Source organism: Quercus robur, chromosome 8 (genome assembly GCF_932294415.1).
Source record: "Quercus robur chromosome 8, dhQueRobu3.1, whole genome shotgun sequence".
NCBI classification, from domain to species: Eukaryota; Viridiplantae; Streptophyta; class Magnoliopsida; order Fagales; family Fagaceae; genus Quercus; species Quercus robur.
In genome coordinates this window covers 32,596,166-32,620,292 of record NC_065541.1, presented here as the reverse complement: position 1 = coordinate 32,620,292, position 24,127 = coordinate 32,596,166, and the positions used below count along the sequence as shown (strand labels likewise).

Sequence of the window (24,127 nt, the reverse complement as noted above, 5' to 3'; positions counted from 1 at the left end):
GATTGAACCTCCAAAACGTTGTCATCGTCAGCTTGAACAATTTGTAAATGACGAGACCATATACAATCCCTACCCACTTCTTGTCATGGATCCTATTTGGTCCTTCAAGACGTTGTCTTTGCTTGGATATATACCATTGATAATTTGATATAACAAATCAAAGCAAATTATGGAGAGAGATCACAATTTTTTTTTCAACTTTTTTTATCTCATGAAAAATGTATATGGGAAAATGTTATGTAGGTATTGCATATATTCACCAATTGTATTAGACTTCCTAAATTTCACAGAATTAATTCTCCAATTTATCCCAATGAAAACTTATGTATTTCTTTTAATAATTAAAGTACTATACAAAGCACAAACAGAGTGCTTGAACATATTGTTCCTATTTAAATTATAAGTGGGCAATATTATCCACACAAAAAAAACATGTCTTATTTATGGCTTTATGGATAAGGAGTGTAATGTTTTAAAAAAGTGTAGTGAGTATGCTCTTACAATTTTGTTTTGGTTTTTAAGTAGCTTTTCTTTTATTTTGGCCATATGAGGAATGCACAATGCTTCGAAGGGTGTGGTTGGATAAACTGTTGCAAAATGGTGTTTTGAGTTTAAAATAAGCATTTGTAAAAAAGTTATGAGAAGTTGTTGTTGCAAAAATAGAGTTTTGAGATTTAAAAACGTTCATTTAGGCCTTGTTTGATAGGAGGGAATGAAATGGAATGGAAAGGAATAAAAAGAATAATTTTAGAATATTCTTCCCTTCTCTTATTTGTGAGTTTTAATGGAGGGAATGGAAAACCCATTTTCTTGTTTGGGAGTTTAAGTGAGAGAAAATGTAATAGGTAGAAGGGAACACTCATTTCCCTCGATTCCCTTAAAATCTCAAATTTTCATTCCCCCCGAAATTGGGAGGAATGGAATTAAATTTAATGATTTTTTACTAAAACTTCCAAAATACCCCTACATATTCAACCCTTTATTTTAAAATAGGGGTCTAATAGTAATATTATCATAAAATGATTTCATTCCATTCTCTCTATATTGCTCCCAAACAAGATTACTTACGTTTCATTCATTTTCATTTCTTTCCATTCCTTTATTTTAAAACATCCAATCAAGGTTACTTAATTCCATTCCATTCATTTCCCTTACTTAAATACATTCCATTCATTTCCTTTACATTCCCTTATGATTATTCTATTCCATTCCATTCTTTTATGAACTCCCAAGCAGAGCCTTAGGCTACCAAATTGCTGAACCAAATAGACTCGAAGTGTGCATTGCCATTCGTTGTTGGACTAATATGTTTTTCACAAAAAGTTTTGTAGTTCTATTTTAAAGATCAATGAACACTAGCCTTTTTAGATATTGAACTCAGACTACCAAAGGTATGTTTGCTATTTTTCTACTTGAAATTTCTAATGTTATGTGAAATTGATACTTAAGGAGATGAATAAATAACCAACCAAGGAAAGACAAAATGCAATCTTGAGAAAGAGAAGATTGTTAAACCATTCAAAAGGAATTTATTAGGATAAATATTTAATACTCACAAATAAGGATAAATACAACACTAATAAATGAATTTATTTCATTCCATATTTGAGCTCCTGAACATTTGGTACGTACATGGTGGTTAATAGCACAAAAACATAAAAAGTTCGCACTAGCAATCTAATATCATATATTTTCAAAATATTACCTTGAAATTTTGTTTCTAAAAAAAAAAAAAAAATTATAGGCATTACATTCATATTCATAAAGAAAACAAAAATTGGCTACAATTCTAAACTTATGTAATATTTAAATTTAAAGTAACATGTAGTATGTGAATGGATTTGGAGATGTACATTTTTTTCCTTTTATATTCTTCAAGATGTTCAAATTAGTCAACTGATTATGCCAAATTTTTTAAAAAAGAAGAAGTTAAAATACAAATTATATACACTCTAAATTTGATTGAAATTTATTACAAATCTTTAACTTTACTTACTTTACTTTGGTTTATTTGAGTCTTTCAAGTTTCAAATTTATTCCATTTAGGTCTTTTGTCCAATTTCGTTAAAAATTATGTAGTTAACTAATGAAAAAAATTTTGAAAAAAAAATTACATAAAAATATATAAAATATTTTAATTAATTTTATAAATCTTTTTCATGTGAGAATGATATATTTTTAATGGAAAATTTTCAATGAAATTGGAGGGAAGACCTAAATTGAATAAAATTGAAACTTAAAGGGCTCAATTGAACGAAAATAAAGTTAAATGACTGAAATGAATTTTAGTCAAAATTAGAGAGTGCAATTTGCATTTTAACATTAAAAAAATACCTCTTTTAATAATATCTTCTCCAAAAATGTAAAACAATATTATGACTATGAAATTCAAATCTTTTTATTAAAGTATGTCTTTCATACATATATCACTATATAATGAAAAATTCATTATATGTTCCATAACATAACACTTATAAAAGTTATATGTTCCATAATATAACACTTATAAAAATAGAAAATACTTAAAAATAAAACACATTAACATATAAAAGTTGATGTTAGTAATAGGCCTAAATAAAAACTAATATAAGCTTGCCCTTGACATATCAACAAGAGCAAAAAAATGTTCAATTTTTGTGTATATAGCATTGCTCTTACTTATTTTTTTGGAGTAGAGGATGGAGGTAGGTCAAACCTACGACATAAAAGATCATGGAGGAAGGTAGGTGCCAACAGGGCTAGAAACCTATTGGCATGCTGCCTACGCATTGGCTTTTTGGCTAGCTTGACTGTTATACCTCCATGGATTTGCATGAATAAACTAACTACCTATTATTGCCCATGGTCTTGGGCCGAATAGCATTTCTACCTCCGTAGAGTTCAAGGATTCAAATCCTGTTACGTATGTGATAAAATTTTGTGTTCAACAACTCTTTTTGGGCGAACTACATATTAGGCCTTAAATGGCTGAAATCTTCAGAGAAGTAAGAGATCTTTTTATACGTATCAACTTGCTAGCCCAATGCGCACAGACAAGATCGCAAGACTTGCCCCACAAACATTAACAATCCTAAAAGGCATAGTGACCCAATTCAACCACGAACAACTAAGGATAAAAAAAACATATGGCCCACTCCCAAATGAGAATGTGAGGCCCGCAAAATCACAAGAAATGTGATCCAACTCATGGGCCAAGCCCGTGATGGCATGTGGCAAGAGGCCATCTCAAAAAGAAAGAAGAGTATTTGAATCCGTGTCCCCTATAATACTAGGGTCAAAAAGAGCAAATAATTTAGTAGGTAATTTGATGCCTCAGGAGTCAGGAGTCAGGATCCAACTTCAAAAGTAATAATACCAATGCTCCTATTGGCCAGATGTTTGATTGGGAGATGCAAAGCTCAATTCAGCAATAATCACACATGTTCTAATCTATCTTCTCCTCAAACAAGCCTTAATTGCTCACGAAGTCAACTTAAGTTCCTTTGGTTCTTCTGTTCTGAAACTAGTCAAGTTCTACAGAACCAAAGAATCCTTCTTTCTTGTATCTAAAAACCATATGCCAATTTCATTCTACTAATTACCAAACCCAGTTATAGAGCTTACACCCAAGGTGAAAGCCCACTGCTCTAGGCCAGGGCAATTTGAAAATTGAAATTATGAATTCTCAATCAGCTGCAAATTGACAAGAAAACAAAGGGAGTCAATCCACCCTTATCCTCCCAACAACCTATTATTATCCATTCCCTACTTCCTCTCTAATCGGAACTCTAATTATTCAGATTTATTTCCTAGACTTTTATAAGTTTAAATTATAATAGCAATGTAAACTTACATTACACAAAATTTGTACATATTTGCAAAAAGTGTACAATATTGTACGCTTTTTACAAATGTGTATAACATTGTACACATTTTGTGTATTTACAATGTAAATTCAGAATATAATTGTTGTCTTTTACATATACACCTTCTCTATATTTAAAGTCAGGTGTTACGTCCACAACATTTTCACAACAAATCCTAGGTAGTTATTTGTTATTGGTTTTAATTTGAATTTATCACTGAAATTACGTTATTGTCTCACCAATAATAACTCGTAACAACTTGCTACATAAGATTTGTTGTGAAAATATTATGAAAATATTGTAAACATAACATTTGTTATATTTGAAGGTTGCACACCTAGACTTTCGGGCTGCCAAGCAAGGAGAAAATACACCCTATTACGGGTGTATGTTTCTCTCCTCTCACAGTTGGTAGGATCCAGTAGCTGTGAGTCCCATTAGCTTGAGAGAGAGAGAGAGAGCATACACCTGTACTAACAGGGGTACTTCCTCCCAAGCAAGAGATGCACTTTCTAGTTGCTGAAAGGGAGATCCCATTCAGAAAAAAAAATAAAAATAAAGAAAAGGGAGATCCATTCAACAAAAATGCCAGGCTCGACTTTTGCACAAAAAATTTGGCTCAAGGCTTATCTAAATTAAACGTGATATGTCTCAACGCTAGGAAAAAGAATCCCCAGAATTACTTATATCAAGAGGAAAAAAAAAATATATATATATATATGTGTGTGTGAGAGAGAGAGAGAGAGAGAGAGAGAGAGAGAGAGAGAAGAAATTTGAGAAAAATAATATTTGAAGAAATTAATATAACATTATTGAACGAGTTAGGCTTTTAGATTAACAAGGTATATTGACTATTGAGGCCTTATTTTGAGTCTCTCAAAAGTATTATCTCCCCCTTGGTAAAATGAAGAAGGGTTTGAGAATTGCATGTTAGCCAAAGTATGAAAATCAGAATTGGCCGCCGTGTCTGATATATTGAACTTCTGCTCAATGGGCAGCTTGTTGCTCTTGATCATTAAGGACAAAAAAGAAAAAAGCCATCTCACTTGGAGTCTCTCAGATTTCATATCTACTGCCAAGTTTATTCTAATCAAAGCACACAAATTTCAATATATATTTTTTAACCCTTTTCTTTTTTGGCTCTAGCATTAAAATCACCAACCTTATTCTGATAGGGGCATTTTGGGTGAGCGCAATTAAGTTATAATTTTGCAAATTTTTTTTCCAATTAATATCGGGAAATAGTTTCACCAAGAAATATCACCAGAAGAACATAAAAGGAATCCACGATCAAGGAATGAAAAATTCAAGAAAAGAAACGATTAATAGAAGAATAGCTAATGAAAAAGATAACATTCCAGCTAACTTTATCACTAGCAGATATAAGAAATTAAAGAAAAGGTAGAGTTCAATTCAAAAACAACCCGCTATCCAATGCTTTACAACTCTCTTTTTATTTATTTAAAAAAAGTTTTGGCTGAAACCAAATGCTTTACAACCCAGTACTAGTAGCAGATAGATGAGACCCAAAGAGCTTATTATAAATCAATTGACCCAAAGAGTACTCCATCCCTTTTTAAGACTTCACATCAATAATGGTAAGAGTACAAGAGGGATATGAAAAAGTCAGTCTAAGCTCTTCTTTTATTAAAAGCAGTCACCAAAGAATCCTTCTCTCTCTAATCTCCATACACTCCAACCGCGTGTAACTTAGCCACAGGCAGGAATCTTCTAGTAATTAAAAGGAAAAAAGAAAAACTAAAGCTAATTGTGAATATAAGAATATCAGCTGAATTATGGCTTATGCTAGCACTCATTGGTAAATTTCTCTGCTCAAGTTGAAGCCCATTCCTTTCGGATATCAAAGCCATAGTTGATCTCCAAGTAGCACTTGTTATCATCATCTAAAAACTGCAAAAGAGAAGATAAATATTAGACTAGATGGTAGTAAATATATTATATATATATATATTAGGAATAAAAAGCTGTTTAAAGAGCAATTATTGCAGCATAGTTTTATAGTCTGACGCATGTGGTACTAAAGTTGTTTTGTACAATTAAAGCCAGAACATGTGAAGTAAGCAATGTCAAGTCCCCATCGATATAAATATACAGTTCAGCATGGGCCGTAACTGTTGCAAAAGATAGCCAAACAACAACACATTCAATTATGAATGTCTTTCCAGATTTTTTACTTTTCTAGCACATATGTTTAACCAAAAACTTTTGAGTACAAGACAAGCTGGAAATGGAAAAATGTGATTGGCAGAGAAAAGTTTAGGAATTTAGTAGTTAAATGGTACAAGTACGTAGGGATACAAATAGTGCTGAAACTTTATGCCAGAATTCTCAATGGAAACACTAGAGCTGTCAAGATATGCAGGACCAGTAAAAAAAAATGTCAGCGATAAGAATTACTTGGAAGCCAGGAATCTAAAGAAGTTTAAAGAAGTCTGAGAATTCAACCACAAATTTGCCCACCAAATTATGTATAAAAACTAGTGAATAGTGACATTATGGTGCATCACAAAGCCCAAACTGTGTCCATGAATAAGACCTTTTGCTCTCCTAATTTTCATATTTTTCTTTCATTTAGTCACTTCAGTTTGTTCCAAACAAATCACATCCCATATGCAGTTAATTGATATGGATCCAGCATGAGATCTTGATTTGCATTTGATTCTGCAAGCAACTCCAGGATGAGATTTCTATATAATGTTCAGAAACTTCACTAAATTGTACAAGTTATTTGGAGATTCAAAGAGCTGCATTTGATAGAAGTCACAGTCTCCCAGCAGTACATATTCAATTTCTACATTTTCCCCAGATGGAAAGACATCTCAAAGGTAGGGTACACTAGTTTTGAACATAAAGTCACCATCATTTCTTTTGAACCTAAAGTCCATTAAATTAATTTATCTTTTAGTTTCTCTAAAGACTACTTAGAACAAAATAATAGCATCATCAATGTACTGATTCAGTACCATTACTGAATAAATGGCACGTGACCACACATCCTAGTCATCTAAACAGAAACTTTCTGTTACTTTTAGTGTTAGCTAATTCCATGACATGTAAGTTTTATTTCAATTCCAAGATTCAGCTCAAGAAAAGGGAAGTCACTTGAATTTCAATTGAGAACAGCCAGTTGATTGTCTCTCGACTGAGGCTAGGTCAGTTGATGATGTGTTAATTGTGACCTACTTGTCAAACTATACAAGGGCTCACTAAAGTTGACTGGAAGAGGTTAGAGAGTATTGCTCTGCATCTAAAAGATCAAACCACTAAACCTCAACATTTCACCAAATACTAGGTTCATAAAAGCGAATTTAAAGAATGGTACTTCTATTGGTGATCAAAGGTTGAAGCTATAGAGCCTTCCACATTCAACTGCGGAGAATAAATCTTCAAGGTGGTTCTTGAAGTCACATACACGATTCATATGGAGAATTTCATACGCAACTTGAAGCAGATTGTGGGGTCATGTTCGTAAGTACTGTTGGGTTGCAATTAGAAATATAGGTATATTTCAATAGTAAGACCTCAATTCTATTAGTGAAAATTTCCTTGGAATTAGGGAATAACTTCCAGAGTGGTTTTTTTTTTTTTTTCCTTAGGATGCATCCATATGTTGGTTTTTTATTTCTTTTTATTTCGTCAATAAATCACCTATGTCATTTACTTTATAATTTATTTCTTTATTATTTGATTTGTTTATGCTATGGGAATTAGCCGGAACTCAATTGAAATCCATAATCAATTCATGTGCAAAGTTGATTTAATTCCGCTAAAATCAATCAACATGGTCTAAATTGTCTTTTCACTTTTATTACTAAAAGAGAGCATAAGTTATTGAACTTACCTTTGATCTAGCCGAATATGATCCTCTGGAAAACATGCCAGAAGGGGTGGTCTCTTCTTGCATTATATGTGTGTAAGGCTCTATCTGAGGGCTGAATGTACCAATCATCTCTTTTGAACTGTCCACTGAAATATGTTCCATTGTGAGGGAAACATCCAAGTGTTTCAAATTGGTACTATGGGAAATATAAGAACACAGATAACTTACCCTTTATACCAGTTTTCCAGACAGTGTTGGTATACTTAAGGCCAGAAACAATGTTATTACTCACTTGGAAAGAGAATTTCAATTTGTATTTACTACCTTCTTTCAATGTAAACCATATACCCTTGGGCTTTCCATCTTCAGGAATAGGAAGAACAATGTCAGATCTACCAGGTGAGATGATTGACAGACAAAATATCTTCACATCTGGTTCAAGAGTTTCTGGAATAGAAGAGGCACACAACAAGAATCTTACTGAATGCAAGGGGAAAAGAAACAGAAACAAAAACAATAACCATTCTATCACTCTAAATAAATAACAAACAAAAAAGGGAGAGAAATTGGATATGGCTTTCTATGGTTGATATAAAAAGTCTCAGGAAGGAGTACAAAAATCAGGTATTTGCAAAAGCAGATTCTAATTTGTACAATACATAACAAACACCAAAATAGGTAGACTGTATGAGCTAACTGATAACGACAAGGTAAGAACATCACCATAGTTGACAATATCCTTTTCATAATGTATAATAATTGATGAAAACAACATTGTAATAGCATTACCAGTTACGAAAATCATGGGATATTGAATAATCATCAAATAATTTACTGTTAGAAAAACTTCATGTAGCACAGTAACACAACTAAAAAATTCAGCCATAAGTTTATCATAAGAATACCAAGAGTCTTGTAATTTAAGGATATTAAGTTATTAACTGGCTTACTGTATGAGGAGAACTATGGTTTAAATCCTCCCCCCAATTACCAACTCTTAGTAACAATTTATCCACAAAAAAAAGAGTATATGAACACCTTGTTTATAGCAATTCTCACTAATTGTTCAAGTCCGTATGAAACTTATTACCAATCCCAGTAAACTAACCTAAGCTTTATTTATTTTTATCAAGCCTTATTGTTCATGAGCTTGTTCATGAACATTTTTTTTTTCTTGGGCTCATTTATTGAACAAGCTTAAAATTAAAGCTTAAACTTAGCTTGTTTATAAATAAACAAACATAAACGAGCTTTTTATCAAGTCAAATCTGAACTGTTTATTAACGACTTGGTTCGTTTATGTTACAGCCCTAAAAAGAGGTGAACCAAATCAACAACAATCCTATGACCAAACACTAATTAGAGAGAATAAAGAGAAGGGAACAAAATGTTAGTAATCTTATTTATGCTAAAATATCACTGGTACAACGAAAATTAAAGGAATCCTAAATTGTTGGCCCATTTGACTTCACAATGGTCAATATCTAAGAAACGAAAATGAGAGAAATACAAGGTACCAATTCCAAACATATGCTCCCAAAGATAAAAATGTAAACCAATATTCTTGACCCTTTTCTCTCTACAAGTTACATAACAATTGACAATGGAAGAATTAAAATTCGAAATAAATGTCAGTGGACTTGCATTCTATTGCTTCATAAAATGAGCATAAAAAAGAAACATCGAGTGCCTCTTCACATTAAAATATTTAAAGAAATCCATTCACAAGTTATTTGAAAGTATTAATTAGAAGAAAGACAAGCCACACAAAAGTTTCTACAATAATATAAATATTCAATAGTTATAAAAATAAGGAGAGAATTTGACTTATGGTTCACCTTATAAAAAAAGTGCAGACAGACAATAACGCTAAATTACAAGGCAATGCTAATATCATCATATTAAAAATGTGAAGAACAAGTTAAGATATGCAATCTTTTACTACCCAAAAAATTGGAGAAGAAGATCAGACTAATCATTTTTCTGTCATTTATACTATTTTATCATTTTTTTTTTTTTGGTTAAAAGGGCATAGATAAAACAAACTAGGAAGCCAAAATGGCTAAGTTCATTGGTAATCACCAAAATGGACACTTTATTATTATTATTATTATTTTTTGGGGTGAGAAGACCAAAATGGACAGTTAGTAAAAGGAAATGACAAAGAATTGAATATTATGAAAACCAAATTTCTTAAAAAACCCACAAAGTTAGTAATAGCCAAACTGATACCTCCGACATTGTTAAGATCAACACTCCCAAGAAGCTGTTCCTTCCACCTCCTCAGACTCTCATCATCCTGGATTCTCAAAAATTCAACCCCAAAAAAAGACATAAAAACACATTTTATAACAGAAGAGAATTGCTCTCTATTTTTAACCTTTAATTTCAGCAGAAACAAACCTTATCCTTCTCAAGCTGTTCTTTGAGAGTGTACTGAGGACCCAACTGTAATTTGCTTCTCTCATCATCTTCCTCCTCCTGATCAGTTGTATATAAAGAAGCTTCACTCATCTGTCTGCTAATCTTCCCTCCCTCATCATCACCCTCTTGCTTTGCTTCCTCTATTTCTCTTGTACTTTTCTCTCCTTCCTCCTTGTTTTCATCAAACCCCATGTTCTTGGAACTTGAAACAGCTCCAACAGCCAAAGACATCAATTCATCAACAGTCACCAGAAGAGAATTATAACTACCACCAACTGCACAATGACAAAAACAATGCAAACCCACCAAGCCAAGCACAAAAACAAAGTCTTTGTTTCTCTGAAGACAGAAAGCTAAGAAAAACCCAGCAAGGAAAGTTAGACTCAAATTAACAAAACAAAAGGAATTTTTTTTTAACCCTTGACAGGGTTTTATTTTTTTGGTGTGAAAACAATCCTAGAAAGGCAATAATTGTATGTGTTTCAGGAAAAACAACCAATAGTAGCCAAAGAAAACCAGAGCCCACCAACGGAAAGGCAAAAAAGACAAAAGAAAAAACAAAAGGTTTGTCTTGTTTCCAAGCTTTCAGTGGTGGCTTGTTGAAAATCTGGGAAGAAAGAGAGAGAGAGAGAGATAACGTGTAGTTTGGTACTTTAAGTTTTTTTTTTTTTTTTTTTTTTTTTTTTTTTTTTCTTCTAATGAGAGAGAGATAGAGAGAGAAAAAGTCCTGTGGTGATCCGAAATATAAGTCAGAGACAGAGAGAGAGATCTGAGAAAAGAAAAACGTGAAGGACACTAATGCACTTACATTCACGCAGTAGTACGCGGATTCAAGAGAAGACTTCGATTCTTTCAGACTTTCATAAATCATTCATATCCTAAAAAGGTTTGGGGAGATGACGTTATTAGCAGTGTGTGTGTTTTTTTGGAATAGTGTCAAATTATTTAGCAGCAGAGTTTGTTCTTTGACTTTTATGAATCTCACATACATACCTTTAATTGCATGGCGAGGGAAATACTACCTTTATAATATTTTTATAATAAATTATAGGTAATTAGTTGTTATTGGTTCAAATTTGAACCTAAGATCATTCGTAGCAGATGTTTCAAAAATTATGTCATTTTACCACATCAAATGCCTATTTTATTATTTTACCACATCGTTTTACAATATCTCATTTATCAGATGTTTTATAATTCAATTCTATACATTAAAATAATATTTACTACACATTAAAATAATATTTACTACTCATCAACACAATAAACAAATAACAAATAATATATCACATATCTTCCGTACCGTGGCAAATTTGCCACGGTACTGTTCAATGTTGCAAAAAAAAAAAAAAAAAAAACAATATACCACATCTACTAAATGGGCTAAAATTGGATTTGGTGTGGGATATGTGTCAAATATTTAGCATTTGGCACATATCCGACATCTAGTGTGGGTGCTCTAATACTAAGATTACTTTTTTGCCTTAACAACAACAACCAGTAATAACCTGTCACTTAGGATTTGTTGTAAAAATATTGTGGGCATATCTTATCTCCTCGAAGAAAGTCGAAAATTAGAATCAAGATCAGTGCCACTGTTGGCTTATAGTATGCTATATAACAAGGATAAGAGGCATTCAATTATGTGGTAATACAAGTGTTTGTAATTTCTTTATTTTTTTTAAATGATTTATTAATAATTTGATAGTTATAATTTCTTTATTTTAAAAAAAATTATTTATTAATAATTTAATAGTTAGGGGGAATTTCAACTCTTAATGTCTCTTTAGGAAATACTAGTCTACCAAGAGATGCTAACTAATTGAGTTACAAGTAGCATACATGCAAGGGTGACTTTATGCATTTGGGGACATAAGGTGAAAACTGAAATTGAAGCATTTTATATATTTAAATATGACTTAACAAAAATTAAATATTACTTAAACTCTATTATCTTATTTTAGATGCAAAATTACTGTTAATTGATATGAAATTATGAACCATGTAGATTTTTTTTTTTTTGAAAGTCTATAAACATAAAAATTTTACAAAATTTTTTACACATGTTAATATTGTTGGATTAAGATAGCTTGACTCTAGTTAATTAATTCAATTACCTAAGTTGATTAATTAGGTCAAATTACGTGCAAATTGTGAAGGCACTAACAAATCACCAAAAAAAACTAAATGCAGTGGAAATTAAATTGACACAGTGATTTGTTGACAAAAGGGGAAAACCTTTCGCAAAGCAAAAACCCCTCCGAGTGAATTTAAGGTCACAACTCCTAAGAATCCACTAATCAATAATGAAAGTGGTTACAAGTATGAGGAATCTTACCACTACCCTAGCCAATCCCAAAATACCTAATTAGACTTGATCTTGTAGTAGCCTTCTTTTATTTGATGCACAAATCTTCAATCTGTGACTAACTCCTTTGCACGGATCCTAGTACGTGACTAACTCCAACAACTTGAATGATTGTTATTGGGTACAAAGTTCTTCACTTCATTAACAATGAAGATTATGAAGTACTTAGTTGCAAAACCTTATAACTTACAAACGCAGTAGTTTATCACAGAGAATGTTAAACTCTTGGTCTCTGTATCCATGTGTGACGACTCTTAAAATAAGCCTTATATATGTCTAGCGCTGTGAGAAAAGAAACCCTAAAAAAATAATACAACATGGACTGAATTTCAAATCTGGAAATTATGAAATCATAATTCTCGATAGATCGAGCTTGTGTCGAACTTATGTCGAGCTTCTCATTTAGTCTTGATAGCAGCTATCTATTGAGCTTTAATGAAACAACTTTTCTTCACTTGTTTCTTAGAGCAATCTCCATGTCTTTAATACTAACACTTTGATATGTTTGAACAACATATTTCTTGATGTATTAAATACAACTTAGATCTACCCAATTACAAATAAAAGTACGTCTTGTTAAACGATTAGCCAATTACATAAAAAAAGACTGTAACAAATATGACAGATTGATAGTGGTAAGTAAAAGAGTGATGTTAGTGGTTGTAAGGTTGAATTTATTCAACTATGTGTTGGCTTTATTCCATACCAAATTTGATCGTAATTCAGCACCTAGAAATCTTGTATTTAGGTGGGAATAATGTAAGGGTTGTGTGTGAGAGAGTGTGAAGGATTGATCAAGTATGTGCATTAAGAGACAACTCACGACTGGATCTCGCGACTGACTTTCGAGTGGTGATTCGCCAGAATGTGACACACGTGTGAAGCATGTAGGAAGTTGAATGGTCAGGATAGCTGGATCACTACAGGACAAAAAGTACAGTTTGGCATTTTTGTTATCTAACGACTGGAACTCGCGACTCATCCTAGTCACGAGTGACTCGCTAGTGCACCGTGTTTTGCTAAAAACTAACTTTTCATATTTCATCTCATACTCTACTATAAATACCCTTATACCCACGAAATATAAAGAGCTTCCAGAGAGAATTTTGAGAGAGAAACCCCAAAGAACAATAAGATTGATTCATCCACAATCTTATACATTTAATTCTCCAAATTCCTCTACTCTCACCCTCTCCATTGTCATATCATTGAGAGGATCTTAAGCCAAATCCTTACCTCACCACATTCAGAATAGTGAGAAGGTTCTTGGTGTTTGGGAAGCAGTTCAAGAGAGAACCAATTCATTTTGGTTTATGCAATAGGCTAATTGCGGGATCCGGTAAGCTAGAAAAGACAAGATTAGGCATAACCTTATTAGAGCAAGAAGTTTGGAGAGTTTAGGTGCATTGGGTAGATTAGGCTTGGAGGGTCTATTGCTATTTATGTATCCCAACTGATTTTTTAGTGGATCATTCACCGCTTGGAGGGCGGCGGAGAGGTTTTTCACTGAGTTTTTCGGTTTCCTCTTTGACAACACGTATCGGTGTTATCTTGTGTTTGCTTCTCTCTATCCCTTACTCTTTGCTTTTAATTACTGCTAAGCTGTAATTGAAATATGGCTTAGAGTAATTTGCATATTTGGATATTGCTTATATTTCATATTTCGCACATACATTATTTGAATATAAGCTTGTATTAGTTAATTTGAATTTGGGGGTCTAAACATTCACTAGTGTTTTACACACTAAGTGAGCTTTCAGTGGTGGACCTAGATGAGAACTAGTAAATGTTTGTCAATTCAACTATTGTGAAAAATGTTGTGAATTTTTTATGTTAAGTTGCTATTGGTTTTAATTTGAATCCACCACTGAAATTATTTTTTTCAATAACAAACTGTAACAACTTGCTACTTAAGATTTATTTTAAAAATGTTGTGGACGTAGCATTTTTCTAGCCTTTATTTTTTTTTTTTTTCATTTGATACTAAAAATATTATTTTATTTATTGGCTAATATTCGGACTTAATTAATACTATTATAATAAAAAAATAATCCTATTAGTTAAAATTTGGGGCTTTTTTTTACTTGGAGCCTTAGTTGACTGCATCAATTGTTTATATAATGGAGTTGGCATTGCATACTTGGTGCATGATAGGCGGTGCTATTTAATTGAGTTACAAGTAAAGGTGTACATGGTGTGGTATCTACGGTTTTGGACTATATTTATCACTACACCACGAGGTACGATTTTCTCAAAACCCTCGCACCTTAATAGATCAGTCACTCGTGCAAAGCGGTGCAATTTTGGATTGTGTGGTGCAATATTGGTTGATTTTACAATGACCCATTTTATTCCGTACATTGCAAAAAGAAACAAAATTTATGCATAATTTTGTGGGTTTATCATGCATTTACATTGGAAATTCAAACGAATCCATAGGCCAAAATTTGCAGATATTTCCACAAAAATATAGTGACCATGGAACAAGGCCGGCCCAATAGATTTGGAGGCCAGGCCTAAGAAAATATATTCAAATGGTACATTTTTGTTACCACTTAAATAAAATTTAACTAGTTTTTAATATCATCATTTTTTATATATATAAAAAATCCATTCTTTTTATTTTTTAATATGCTTTTTTTTGGGGGGGGGGGAATGCTGAAAATATAACAAATTTTACTACAAAAAACTTACAAATAATGTAGCAACAATTGTGATCAGTGACACTTCAAAAAGATTATAAAAAAGTATTTGAATTAATGATACTAAGAATATTATAAATTTTCACAATGTGAGACTTACAGAGATGTATCACCAATCATGAAAAGTAATTCAAAAACGCATTTAATAGGTTTTTGAAGTTCACAAATCATATTAATTGTCACATCAATTTGTAAAGGCTATCAATTAAAATTTATAGTATTTCTAGAACTTTCCATTCTAAGTTACTTTTTTTTTTTTTTTTTTTTGGAGATAATATAGACAAAAGACATAGGGGATGGGGAAGGAGGGAGTAGGAAGACAAGACTTACAACACTAGCATTTACAAAAAGACCTCTATCTAAATTACTTATTGTGATTAGTGACACATATATTTATAAGACCAATGTATTTAAAATTGTTTTCTCTCTAGAATTACTTAATTCTTTGGGACTTATTAAAAGTAGAGGAAAAATGTAAAACTAATTTTTTTTTTCTATATCTCCAAAAAATATTTTTGTTTTAAAAAATAATAAATTTTGCCCTAAATTTAGGGGCCTTTCTCTGGTAGGAGGCCTAGGTGATGACCTAAGTGGCCTAACCCTGGGGCCGGCCTTGCATGGAAAAACAATGGGCTTAAAAATATCAAGTTGTTCAAAAAAGCCTATTTACTAGAACTAGAAACACACAAATGCACACGTGCCTATGCACACAACACACACTTGCTCGCGTACATGCAGAGACCTTTGGGTTGAAAAGCATGGTTTTCAGACCCGGACCGTTCATTGAATCGTAAAGGGAAGATGTTCAAGGTTTTTGAGGTCGAACTGGGGTCGAACCGTGATGACGGCATAATTAATTTAATAATTATTTTAAATATAAATAAATATATTAATTTGGTACAAATAAAAAAAATTTAACTAAAATAGTCCAATTAAAACTATAAATCTATATTGTAGTTAATATCTAATAATTTATCATTGTCAAGCCCATTTACATAGTATTAATAACCAGACTTAATTATGATGTTATCAAGCCCAAAACCTTGAACCTCAATGTCAAGCCCATTTACATAAGTCTTGAGCCTTGAGCCCAACTTTCTAGTCAAGCCCATTTACCTAAGTCTTGAGCCTTGAGCCTAACCTTCTAGTCAAGCCCATTTACATAATATTAATGTCAAGCCCAACTCTTCCTAGTTCCCATGGTCCGAAGAGCTAAAAACTCATTTTAGAAACTTAAAATTGATAGTTGAACACCCCACCAAAAATATTAAAGGTAAGGACTTAGTTATAGCACTAAAAAGCTGAAATGTAAATTCTTAAATTAGAATCCCAAGACACACATACCTAACTATCCACCACAAACCTAAAAGCTAAAAAGCAACCCAAAGAAAGGAAGCAAATGAAACTAAAGGGATAGAGAGAGAAGAAGCCAGAAACGTAAAAGCAGCCCAAAGAAAGAAAAGCAAGTGAAACAAAGGGGCAGAGAAGAAGTAAAAAATGTTTTTAATATAAAAGTAAAAAATGAGAATTGATCTATCAAGGCAAAGCGTTGCCATGATCCACACTGGTAATGTGGCTTTTTTTTTTTCTCGCAATTTCTCCTTTTTTTTTTTTTTCAAATTCTTTCACGGTTGATATTTGTTTTCTGGTCAGTATATATCCTAACACTATGCAGTGTAAGGCTATAAATTTGTTTTAAATTGGAACCGTATGAACCGCAAAAACCGGCTACGGTTCTTAGAACTATATGGTCTAACCGCGGTTCAAGCAGTTTCATGCTTTTTTAGCACAAAGAGGTTCTTATGGTTTAAAGAATTGTAATAGTGAGCGGTTCACGGTTAACCTGGTCGAATCGTAAGGTCCGGTTCAGGTTTAAAAACCATGTTGAAAAGAAGCAATTTCTTGAAGATATTGTAGTAAGGTATTACAAGTTGTTTAGACTACTTGAGTTAATATAAAATAAAACTTATATATTAATAGGTGCAGTGCCAATTTTTTGGAAAATAAAATTGTAAGGCGCACTATACCTGCATGGTGCGGTTTTTGCACCTCCACCACCACAACTAATAGTGTATTGACCCCATTTTGTAGTCGATTGTGGTAGATTTAGACTGTGTTTATTTCGACCGGAAATGATTTTCGAAACATATTTTTCACATTTGTGGGTGTTTGGGGCAACAAAAATTTTTGGTCAATAGAAAATTATTTTCTACTTGACCATAAAATAAAGACATTTCTAGTGGAAAATGTTTTACATTTTCATTTGCAGTCCTTTCACTTTCTGCCTCACCTAAAACTCATCAACTGAACCTCCACCCCCACTATCCCTCACTAATAACTTCCAAGGTCTTTAGTCGCTAACAACCACTGCTAATCGCCAATCAAGTTTTTTTTTTTTTATCTAATGTTTTTTATATAATTATATATGTGCTTGGGAGATGAGAAAATGTGGGAAAGTAGTAGCAAATATGTTTTCCATAACATTTTCAGAAACACAACCAAACATTTGAAAATATTTTCTTTTCTGAAAAATATTTCCATCATAAATATTTTACGGTTGAAAAATATTTTATGTCGAACCAAACATAGCCTTAAGGGGGTCGAAGTGGATTTTTTACCCCCTAGCTACAAGTCTCTTTATATTGTACACTCATGTTTGGGTTATGCTAGAAAAAATAATTAAAAAAAAATATTGGTGTATGATACAATTTAAATTTCTGTCTAATAAATTTATTTTCAATTTCTCAAGGAAGAAAATTTTAATTAGAATTTGAGGGATTCAAATTTCACACGTATAGGCATTTGTTCAAATTTTTTCTACTTGACTACCTCTCTTTCTCTCTCTAATTCCCTTTTTTTTTCTTTATCTATTCTCTACCTCTCACCCCTCCTGCAATCCACACCCACAAGATTTCTTGACCAAATATCTATAAGTTTTCTTTATAAACCTACTTAAAGTAATAAAACCATCTCACTATTTCTATTTTGGGTTTGGTCACTTCCGCAAAGAATTCAATCACACGTGTAATTAGAATTACTTCAATTTTTTAGGGCCTATTTTTCTTAAAAGAACCCGAAACAAAGAACTCTGTACACTTTATTGGCATTATCGATGGGAAAAAATCAAAATGCAATTTGGGTTTCTTGTAATTGGCAATGTTAATGTGTATTAGGGTATGTGGGCTTTAGACCCACCTTTTTTTTTTGAGAAGGGCTTTAGACCCACCTTGTTTACTTGTATAGCACACTTACTTGTACTGTACACTCTGCTTTCTATATAAAGGCACTCATGTATATTATATTACTTGAGAAATACAATACATTTATTCAGTATTTCTAACATGGTATCAAAGCCACTGCTCTGACCTTTTCTTAGCAGTCTTGTCTTTATTGGTGTTACTCCATTCTCAACATTGCTTCTGCCATCATAGCAGCTACCGCAGCCTTTAACCGTTGAACCTCCGACGTCTGCCAGCCATCGTCCTTGGGTTCTGGACCTGCATCCGCCGTCGCAGAGGAGTTTCACACCGCAAAGACCACTGCCCTTTGCATCACCCCTACGAATATTGCTCCGATTAATTTTCTGCAGGTACCACTGAGATCGTCTTGCGTACATCTATAGATTCATGGAAGCCTCGAAGCCATCAGAGACCGCACGCACCCCCACGCGTTGCTCAAAGGTTTTGAGCCGCAACCCACGCGCCACTGCACATCTAGGTTGTATCTCCACGCGCTCCCACGCACCGTGTCTTTAGGTCACACGCCCTCACATGCCTTCACGCGCCTCAACGCTCCTGCTGAAGTCATTGCTGACATCATTCTGCTACGTTAGCCCTAGTTGTGTCATCGCTGACGTCACTTGCTTGCATCAGTCGCTGACATCATCATTTGACTTCCAGAGATTTGACTGTTGACTTTTTTCTAGAGTTCACTTTTTGCAGTCTAGGTGCTCCTTACCCAGTTTTTCATGTAGATTTCATTTTTGCATATTTTTCTTCTAAATGAAGAATAAGGACAAGTCTTCTTCCTTTTGCAACAATCATCGCTAACAATCCAACAAAAGTTTTTGCAATATTTGCAAACGTTTTGGCCATAATATTGAGACTTGCTATCAATGCAACAAATCTGTTGTTTCCATTTCTGCTGCTACAATTGCTAACACCAAGAGTGTCCAACTCATGGCTCCCGTCTCTGCACAGTCTCAGTCTTCTAGATCCACTTTCACCATTTCTAGGGATAACCTTATAAACATCATCGCTAATGTCATTCATATGGTTGGTAATGCATCTTATTCCTCTTTTCTCTTAGCTTTATTTGGTATGTCTCCTACCTCTTGGCTTATGGATTCTGCTTGTTGCAATCACATGACACCCCACTCGTCTTTATTTTTTGACCTTAAACCTGCACCACACCCTCATATTATTCGCACAGCAAATGGTTCCACAATGTCTGGTCATAATATAGGTTCCGTTTTGACCTCTAACCTCTTGGTTCTTGAGGTCTTTAATGTTCCTAACCTTTCTTACGATTTATTTTCTGTGGGACAATGAGCTGAGTTGGTTTGTTGCTTTATATTTGATTATTCTGGGTATATTGTGCAGGATTCGAGGACAGGATAGGACAGGAGCTTGGGACTGGTCCTAGAGTTGGGCGTATGTTTCTCGTGGACAACCTTCGTCTTCCACTTGTTGCTCCTATACCAGTTGCTGCAGTTTTTCTATTCCTTCCCTTGCACTTTGGCATGCTTGACTTGGTCACGCATCTTCCTCTTGGGTACAACAATTGGCTTCTAGAGATTTGTTAGGTTTAGTGTCTACAGAAAATTTTGATTGTGTCTCATGTCAGTTAGGAAAACAACCAGCTTTGCCCTTCAATTCTAGTGAATCAATATCCACTGATATCTTTGACCTTATTCATTCTGATGTTTGGGGGCCTTCCTCTGTCTCTATTATTGATGGATCTCAATATTTTGTTGTCTTTGTTGATGATTACTCTTGCTATAGTTGAATTTTTCATATGAAATATCGTTCTGAATTATTGCAAGTATATTTTAATTTTGCAAAAATGGTTGAAACTCAATTTTCCAAACGTATCAAAACTTTTCGATCTGATAATGCTCTTGAGTACACTCAATATGCTTTCCAAGTTGTTTTGCATTCCTATGGCACTGTTCATCAACTAACTTGTCTAGGTACCTCTCAACAAAATGGTAGAGCTGAATGAAAACTTCGTCATGTTCTTAACACTGTTTGTGCTCTCCTTCTCTCTGCCAAAGTTTCTGCTCCTTTTTGGGGCGAAACTGCTCTTCATGCTATTAATTGCATTCCAAGTCCTGTTATCCAAAATCAAACTCCATATGAGCACTGTTTTAGGTCACCTCCAGACTATCACCACCTTCGCTTCTTCGGTTCTGCTTGTTTCGTTCTTCTTCAGCCACATAAACATAACAAACTTAAGCCTTGGTCAAGGCTTTGTTTTTTTCTTGGCTATGGCGAAACTCAAAAAGGGTATCGGTGTTATGATCCTGTCTCTCATCGACTTCGTGTCTCCTGCAATGTTTTCTTTTGGAAAAATCGCTCCTTTATCGAGCTCTCTCACTTACGTGCCTCCCTATCTTCCTCCTCTGTCTTAGATCTCTTTCCAGATGAGGCATATATCCCTTCTGTAGTTGCTCTTGATCCTCCTATAGTTGCTCCTAATTCTCCTGTAGACTTCTCTATCCAACCACCAGAGATCCTTGATCCCTTTCCTAGTTCAACCTTTAATGAACAGGTGGAAGATGAATAGGTCGAAGACGAGTTACCCAACACTGAGCTTGGGTCCCCTGCTCCTGCTTTGCTTGAAGATCTTGCACAAGACATTCCACCTCATCACTCAACTCGGGTAAGATCCATTCTTGCACATTTACTTGGCTGTCATTGTTACATTGCCCTTGCTACACTGCACGAGCCTCACACCTGTCGTGAGGCTTTCACTAACCCTTAATGACAGATTGCAATGAAAGAGCAACTTGATGCATTATCTAAAAACCATACTTGGGATTTGGTGACTCTTCCCCCTGGGAAATCTGTGGTTGGTTGTAAGTGAATCTACAAGATTAAGACTCACTCTGATGTGTCAATTGAGCGCTACAAAGCTCATCTTGTTGCAAAAGGTTTTACACAGGAGTATGGGATTGATTATGAAGAGACCTTTACTCTGGTTGCTCATCTCTCATCTGTTCGTGTCGTCTTAGCTGTTGCTGCTGACAGTAAGTGGGCACTTTTTTAGATGGATGTTAAAAATGCATTCTTTAATGGGGATTTAAGTGAAGAAGTTTATATGCAACCTCCTCTTGGTCTCTCTGTTGAATCAAACAAGGTTTGTCACCTTCGACGTGCACTTTATAGCCTTAAACAAGTTCCATAAGTTTGGTTTGCCAAATTCAGCTATACCATCTCTCGCTTAGGTTACATGGTCAGTCATTATGATTTTGCCTTATTTCTTCGTCGCACTGACAAAGACACTATTTTACTTCTCCTATATGTGGATGATATGATCATAACTGGTGATGACCTTAGTGGTATTCAAGAACTTAAGGATTTTCTTAATCAGCAGTTTGAGATGAAAGATCTTGGACATCTCAACTACTTCTTAGGTCTTGAAATCACTCATTTTACAGATGGACTTTATATTACTCAAGCCAAGTATGCCTCTAAACTCTTGTCTCGAGCTGGACTCGCTGATAGCAAGACTATTGACACTCCAGCTGAGCTTAATGTGCATCTTACTCCCTCAGGAGGGAAACCATTGTCTAATCCCTCTCTTTACAGACACTTGGTTCGCAGCCTAGTTTATTTCACTTTTACTCATCCAGACATTTCTTATACTATTCACTAAGTGAGCCAGTATCTGCCTGCTTTATGATCGACTCATTATGCTTCTGTTCTGCACATTCTTTGATACCTAAAGAGCACTCTCTTTCATGGTATTTTCTACTTTGCTTAGTCTCCTCTTGTTCTCTGTGTATTTTCTGATGCTGATTGGGCAGGAGATCCCACTGATCACAGGTACACCACTGGTTATTGCTTTCTTCTTGGTTCTTCTTTGATTTCTTAGCGAAATAAGAAACAAACTCATGTGGCCCGCTCCAGTACTGACACAGAATATCGTGCCCTTGCTAATACCACATCTAAGCTCCATTGGCTACGATGGCTTCTCAAAGACTTAGATGTGTCCACATCCTCTGCTACTCCTCTTTATTGTGACAACCAGAGTGTCATTCATATTGCTCACAATGATGTCTTCCATGAACGGACTAAACACATCGAGATCAATTATTATTTTATTTGTTATCATCTTGTCCATGGTGCTCTCAAGCTGATCTTAGTCTCCTCTAATGATCAACTTGAAGATATCTTCACCAAGTCACATCCTAAGGGACGCCTTCATACTTTGGTTGACAACCTCAAGTTGGTCTCACATCCACCTTGAGTTTGAGGGGGGTTGTTAACGTGTATTAGGGTATGTGGGGTTTAGCCCCACTTTGTTTACTTGTATAACACACTTACTTGTACTACACACTCTGCCTCCTATATAGAGGCACTCATGTATATTTTATTACTTAAGAAATATGAAAGTTCAATTAGTGTATAAAACACTATGAACGTTTAGACCCCCAATTTACAAATTACCAATTCAAGCTAAATGTCAAACAATTAATGTGCAGAATATGAACATAAACTTAAAACAGAATTGATAAAAAATCTAAACCAAATAAAATTACATCCACAGCAGAAATTAAATGGAAAAGATTAAGGGAAGAGAGACGGAAACACAAGGACAACACACGATGTGTTATCGAAGAGGAAACCGAAGCCCTCGGCGTAAAACCTCTCCGTCACCCTCCAAACGGTAAACAATCCACTAAAGAATGTAGTTGGGATACATGAACAGTAGAATACCTTCCAAACCTAATCTACCCAATATACCTAAGCCCTCCAAGCTCCTACTCCAACAAGGTTACGCCGAACCTATTTCTTCTTTACCTTGCCCGATTCTGCTACTTGACCATAGCATCTATCAATATGAAATTGGTCCCTTCTTAATTGCTTCCCAAACACCAAATGAACTTCTCACAGATATGGGTATGGTGAGAAAAGGTTTTGGTAATGTACCTCTCAAGGATTTGACAATGGAGAGGAAGAGAGTAGAGGAATTTGAAGAGTCTCTATGTGAAGATTGTGGATGAATCAATCTTGTTTTTCTCTAGGGTTTCTCTCTCAAAATTCTCTCTGGAAGCTCTCTGAATATCGTGGGTATAAGGGTATATATATAGTAGGGTGAAAAGGAATGTGAAAAGTCAATTTTTCCCAAATAGGGTGTTCTGGTGACTTGGCCTCGCGACTGGGTTGAGTCGCGAGTTCAAGCCGCGAGCTAATGGCCTGGCTAGCCTGAGACTTTTGTCCTGTAGTGCAACAGCTGGCATGACTATTCAGCTTCTGGCATGCTTGGCACATGTGCAACTTCTGGCGGCTTGCAAGCCGCAAGCCACCCGCGAGATCCAGTTGCAAGTCCCTGTTTCTTTGCACAATCTTGAGCATTTCTTCACACTCTCTCACACACTACCCTTACATGATTCTCACCTAAATACAGGGTTACTAATTGCTAAAATACAAGAAAATTTGGCACGGAATAAAGCCAACAAGATGGTTGATAAATTTCAACCTTACAATCTCTCATTTTGGCTATTCCATGACAAAACCCTAAAACAAACTCTAGACTTAACATGTGAGTTGGGAACAGTTGAATAAAACTCACTCACACCTAACTCTAGAATTTGATAAGCTCTTGAATCAATTGAACAAGAATCTCCTGAAACATAACAACACGGTATCATCATTGTATACAGAAAAACTTGTAATAGCATATAAGACAAGCACAATGCGATCAAGCAAAATGGAATGAG

At 34.3% G+C, this 24,127-nt stretch overlaps 1 protein-coding gene across 2 annotated transcripts; it reads right to left on the bottom strand.

The window, feature by feature from the left end:
* Positions 1 to 5,280: 5,280 nt before the first annotated feature.
* On the bottom strand, positions 5,281 to 11,062 carry LOC126695228 (rho GDP-dissociation inhibitor 1). Of its 2 annotated transcripts, XM_050391898.1 has the most exons (6): positions 10,919 to 11,062; positions 10,090 to 10,463; positions 9,919 to 9,985; positions 7,915 to 8,133; positions 7,708 to 7,832; positions 5,281 to 5,756 (listed from the first exon to the last, which is right to left on the bottom strand). In XM_050391898.1, the coding sequence occupies exons 2-6, from the start codon at positions 10,339 to 10,341 to the stop codon at positions 5,679 to 5,681; spliced, it is 741 nt and encodes a 246-aa protein (XP_050247855.1). In that variant the 5' UTR covers positions 10,342 to 10,463; positions 10,919 to 11,062; the 3' UTR covers positions 5,281 to 5,678. The 2 variants fall into 2 exon arrangements, with proteins under 2 accessions (XP_050247855.1, XP_050247856.1); XM_050391899.1 differs by lacking the exon at positions 10,919 to 11,062 and having other exon boundaries at positions 8,011 to 8,133; positions 10,090 to 10,886.
* Between the last annotated feature and the right edge of the window lie 13,065 nt (positions 11,063 to 24,127).